The sequence below is a fragment of the Rhinopithecus bieti genome, unplaced genomic scaffold (genome assembly GCF_001698545.2).
Source record: "Rhinopithecus bieti isolate Rb0 unplaced genomic scaffold, ASM169854v2 scaffold_1918, whole genome shotgun sequence".
Lineage (NCBI taxonomy): Eukaryota > Metazoa > Chordata > Mammalia > Primates > Cercopithecidae > Rhinopithecus > Rhinopithecus bieti.
The window spans coordinates 1,694,329-1,700,328 of NW_016803680.1; the positions used below are offsets into that span (position 1 = coordinate 1,694,329).

At 39.5% G+C, this 6,000-nt stretch overlaps 1 protein-coding gene across 1 annotated transcript in view; it reads right to left on the reverse strand.

Moving 5' to 3' along the window:
- DNAH3 (dynein axonemal heavy chain 3) overlaps nt 1-6,000 on the reverse strand; it is a 215,466-nt gene that overhangs the window by 151,982 nt on the left and 57,484 nt on the right. Inside the window, 1 exon segment of the mRNA XM_017850181.1 lies at nt 207-418. Within this exon segment, the coding sequence (XP_017705670.1) occupies nt 207-418 (212 nt within the window).

Consider the following 6,000-nt stretch of genomic DNA (forward strand, 5'->3'; position numbering starts at 1 on the left):
CCTGTTCATTCTCTTGGGAAAGGGCAGGGAGTTCATTCTCTTCCTTCAGAAGGTTTGCCATTCTCATTTGCTATCCCTTTGCCCTTAAGTAGATTATCCTTTCAGAAAGGAGAAGCTTGACCTAGTAATATTTCCTGCCTTCCCAAGGACAGCCAGGGCCAGGCCTGGGTTGGGCTGCTTGGGGGCGGGCAGTGATTGATAGAAACCTGCTGCCAGTGCCGGTCTTTCATTCCTGGGTTGCAGGAAATACTGAGGATGGGAATGTACTGCTTGAACTTATCGATCTTGATCTTCAAATTCTCTGCTAAGCGCCTGGGTGCAGGCACATCAGATAAGGTCTTGATCAGTTTATACGTTGTCCTCCACATATTCCCTATCTCCTCCGCAATTTGCTCAGCATTCAGTAAGAAGAGGGGTCCTGAAATAGAAGAGGGAAGGGTCAGACCATCATGTGGATGTTAGTCATGCATACCTTTAATTCCCTGAACTTAGAGCTGTGCCTCCTGTCGTTTAGAGACTGGAACACATATAGGCTTTGAGGATCTGAAACCTGCACTTAGCCAGTGGAACCTTAGGTACGATATAGGACTTTTCTAAACCTCAACAGTAACTCCTGTGACACAGGGGTAATAATGGATACCCTGGAGGGTGATTGTAGAAATTCAGTGAGATAATGTATAGTGGCTAACATAATGCCTGGCATATAATGGATGTACAATTAGCGTATCAATAGTTTTTTGTTTTGTTTTGTTTTGTTTTCGGCCAGTTACAGTGGCTTACACTTGTAATCCCAGCATTTGGGGAGGCCAAGGTGGGAGGACTGCTTGAGCCTAGGAGTTTGAGACCAGCCTGGGCAACATAGTGAGACCCTGTCTCTACAAAAAATAAGAAGAAAAATAAAAAAGAAAAAAAAATTGTTATTATTGCTTTTAGAAGCTGTTATAACAGTAATAAAAAGTGCTTCACAAAAGCCGTGAAATATTAAACATTGGGGAAAGGTGAATGGAGATAGGAGAGGTCTCCGTTTTGTTCCGGCAATTTTTATGTAAGTTTGAAATTATTTTAAAAACAGGGCAGGGCACAGTAGCTCACGTCTATAACCCCAGTACTTTGGGAGGCTGAGGCAGGCAGATTGCTTGAGGTCAGGAGTTCAAGACCAGCCTGGGCAACATGGTTAAACCTCATTTCTACTGAAAATGCAAAAAATTAGCCAGGCGTGGTGGCACGCTCTGTAGTCCCACCTATTTGGAAGGCTGGGGTGGAAGGATCACTTGAGCCCGGGAGGTAGAGGTTGCAGTGAGCCAGGATAGTGCCACTGCCCTCCAGCCTCAACAACAGAGTGAGACTCTGTCAAAAAATATATATATTTTAAAAACAAAGAGTAACACCTCATTGTTTAAACTTGCTCCAAAACACTAATTTCCTTCCCCTTCCTTTATTTTGCTAAGAACCTTTAGCATTTGGGTTTCATATCTGGCCAAGACCTTTCCATGCTACTGCCCCTGCTTGGATATTTCAAATTGGTATTAACTCTTGCTATGTGATGTTGCTAACTTACTCAGAAACACTTTTCTTTCAGGAGTGCTGAAACTAAATATAACTTCGTTAATTTCACATGCTTCATCAACCCAACATTTTTGTTAAGTAATCAAAATTTAAATTAAAAAAAAAAGTATCTTTCATGCACCAGGAAACATTGTAGGTGCTGGGCTAGAACAGAAAGGCACCTACGCGACTAGTGAGTAGCCTCTACTTGGGAGGGTTTGGCTGAATTATCACAGTGACTTTCCCAGTAGGATGAATAAATTAGGTAAGGCTAACACTTCATTGTTCCCACTCTATAGTTGTAAGAGTGAAGCACAAACAGAGTGACTTGCCTGGGTTATTTGCAATCACTCAGGCAAAGAGGAGTAGTAGAATTTCTGTTAGAAGAAATTTCCCTCTGGTTATGATTATCTAGAGACAGCCTGAACTGACAAATCTGTATCTACAACAAGAGAGAAGAATATAAAATAATCCAGGGATTTTAGACAGTGCTGTTTGAAGAGCAGTTATGGATCCCTTTATCCACATGCCTTGGTAGCTTCTCACCTCATAGCTTATGGCAAGGCTATATTCTGAAATTCTAACTCTGATCTTAAAGGATGAGAGAGCAGGTGAAAATTTTTGTAGCCCTGTGGATACAGTCAACTCAGTCGAAATTCAAATATGGAGGTTGCAGGAAATATTAATAACTTCTAGGGTCCTATCCAGTCCGGACATTCCAGAGTTCTAGGAAACATTGCTGAAGTCATTCTTCAAGGTTAATGATCTTCAGCCCCATGAATGTAAACAGATAACTTTTAGGCAAAGAAGCAATGTGAGGCCATGCAACTAACCATGTCTGCCTATTCTAACTCCCACTAAATGATCAAAGGCAGATAATAAAGGGAAAACATGTGTCTCTACTGGAAACTAAAGAAGGTGCCATCCAAATGTGAGCTACAGGGAGAGATTTCTGTAGGATACTCACAGTAGTTTTCCAAGTTTAGCAGGCATCAGAACTGCCAGGAGGGCTTGTTAAAACACAGATTTCTGGGCCCCATTCCCAGAGTTTCTGAGTCAGGTCTGGAGCGAGGCCTCAAGATTTTGCATTTTTAACACATTCTCAGTTAATGAGAATGCTGCTTTGTCCTGGAACCATACTTTGAAAGCCACTGCAGGGGAAAAGTGGAAGCAACACTCACTAGGAATCCCATTGCAGAACTTGCTGCTTATCCATGGAGAGGGATATGTCTAGCAAAGTAACAGCCCTGCCAAAGCTGACTTTTAACAAAGGCAACTTGATCCCTTGATAAAATATTCCATTCAATAACAGCAGAGTACACATTCTTTTTTACTGCAAATAGAACACTTACCAAGGTGAATCTTATTCTGAGTCAAACAAACCTCAATAAATTGAAAAGAAGCAAAATCATGCAAAGTGCCTTTTATGACCATAATGGAATTAAATTAGAAATAACAATAAAAACATAACAAGAAAATCTCCAGTGACTAGAACATTAAACAACACACTTATAAATAATCCATGGGTCCTAGAGGAGTCTCAAAGGAAATTAGAAAGTACTTTAAATTGAACAAAATTTGTGAGGTACAACTATAAAGGAGAAATCTGTAGCATTGAAAAAGGAGAATGTTCTAAAATAAATCATCCAAGTTTCTACCTTAAGTAACTAGAAAAGAAGAGCAAGATAAACCAAAGCTAGCAGAAGGAAGGAAATGATAAAATAAGAACAGAAATCCATTGAAAACAAAATAATAAAAAAGATTATTGAAACTAAAAGTTGTTTCCTTGGAAAAATAAAATGGATAGGCCTAAAAAAAGATGAACTTCTAGCAAGACTGGTAAAGAAGAAAGAAGATGCAAATTACCAATATCAAAAATAAAAGATGGGATATCACTACTGACCCCTCAGACATTAAAAGGGTAATAAGGGAATGCTGTAAACAACTCAATGTACATAAATTAGACCATTTTTTAAAAAAAACTGAAGCCATTCCTCAAAACTACAAACTTCCAAAACTTACTCAAGATAAACTAGAATACCTGAATAGTTTTATAACTATTGAAAAAATTGAATTTATAGATTAAAATTTCCAAAATATAAAACTTCAGAATCAGATGGTTTCACTGGAAAATTCTGCCAAACATTAAAAGAAAAAAAAAAAAAACACACAAACAAGAAAAGCTGTATAATCTCATCTAAAAAATAGAAGAGGAGAATACATTTCCTAACTTATTTTAACAGGTCAGCAATACCTTGATATAAAAACCACACAGATATATTACAAACAAAACAAAACAAAAACCAAAACCCTATAGACCAGTATATCTCATAGACACTAAAATTCTCAACAAAATATTAGGCATGGAAACTGAATCCAGCAACACATGAAAAGAATAATACACCATGTCCAAGTAGGGTTTATCATTGGAGTGTAAGGCTGGTTTAATATCTGAAAATCAAACAATGTAATATACAGTATTAACAGTCTCAAAATTTTCTGTAATTTGCAACAACATGGACAGAACTGGAGGACATTATGTTAAGTGAAATAAGCCAGGCACAGAAAGCCAAATACTGTGTGATCTCACTATTTGTGGAATCCAAAATGTCAAATTTCATAGAAACAGAGCGTAGAAAGGCAGTTACCAGAGGGTTGGATGAGGGGGAGAGATGCGGAAGAAAGGAAAGATGTTGATCAAGGGTACAAAGTTTCAGTTACACTGGAGAAATACATTTTAGTAATCTATTGTAGTGCATGGTGACTGCAGTTAATCATTATTGTATTTTTTCAGTTGGGTGAGGTGGCTCACGCCTGTAATCCTAGCACTTTGGGAGGCAGAGGCAGGTGGATTGCTTGAGCTCAGGAGTTCAAGACTGGCCTGGGCAACATGGCAAAATCCTGTCTCTACCAAAAATACAAAAAATTAGCCGGGTGTGGTGGTGAGCATCTATAGTCCCAGCTACTCAGGAGGCTGAGGTGGGAGGATCACTTGAGCCTAGCAGGTGGAGATTGCAGTGAGCCAAGGTTATGTCACTGTGCTCCAGCCTGGGTGGCAGAGCAAGACCCCATCTCAAATAACAGTAATAATACTAATACTAATACTAATGCTACTACTACTAATAATAATATCTTGTATATTTCAAAGTTCTAAAAGAATAGATTTTAAATGTTATCACCAGAAAAAAAATGATAAATTGGTGAGGTCATGGATATGTTAATTAGCTTGATTTAATCTTTCTATGATGTACACATAGATCAGAATATCACATTGAACTCCACAAATATACGTAACTACTTGTCAACTAAAAATAAATAAATAAAAATTAGAAAAAAAAGAAAGAGAAAGAAAATCCACCAGAATCAACAAAACAAACTCCTGGAACTAATAAGTGATTGCAGCAGGAGCACAGGATACAATATTAACATTAAAAAGTCAATCACTTTCCAAGATAGCATCAATGAACAGTGGAATTTGAAAGTAAAAGCATAGCCCAGGCGCAGTGGCTCATGCCTGTAATCCCAGCACTTTGGGAGGCCGAGGCGGGTGGATCACGAGGTCAGGAGTTGGAGACCAGCCTGACCTAACATGATGAAACCCTGTCTCTACCAAAATTACAAAAATTAGCCAGGTGTGGTAGCATGTGCCTGTAATCCCAGCTACTCAGGAGGCTAAGGCAGAAGAATCACTTGAACCCAGTAGGCAGAGGTTGCAGTGAGCCGAGATCACGTGATTACACTTCAGCCTGGGCAACAGAATGAGACTCTGTCTCAAAAAAGAAAAAAAAAAGAAATTAAAAGCATAATACTATTTACATTGGCACCCTAAAAAGTAAATTTGTACTTGGGCACAAATCTACCAAAATATTTGCAAGATTTATATGAGGAAAACTACAAAAACTCTGATGAAATAAATCAAAGAAGATGTAAATAATAGAGAGATATTCCATAATCATGGATAGGAAGACTCAGTATTGTTAAGGTGCCAGCTCTTCCCAACTTGATCTACAGATTCAACACAATCCCAGTAAAAATCCCAGCAAGTTATTCTGTGGATATTGACAAACTGATTCTAAAATTTATACAGAGAAGTGAAAGATCCAGAATAGCCTACACAATATTGAAGAAGAGTAAAGTCAGAGGACTGATACTACCCAGCCTTAAGAGTTACGATAAGGCCGGGCACGGTGGCTCAAGCCTGTAATCCCAGCACTTTGGGAGGCCGAGACGGGCGGATCACGAGGTCAGGAGATCGAGACCATCCTGGCTAACATGGTGAAACCCCGTCTCTACAAAAAAAATACAAAAAACTAGCCGGGCGACGTGGCGGGCGCCTGTAGTCCCAGCTACTCGGGAGGCTGAGGCAGGAGAAGGGCGGAAACCCAGGAGGCAGAGCTTGCAGTGAGCTGAATCCAGCCACTGCACTCCAGCCTGGGCGGCAGAGCGAGACTCCGT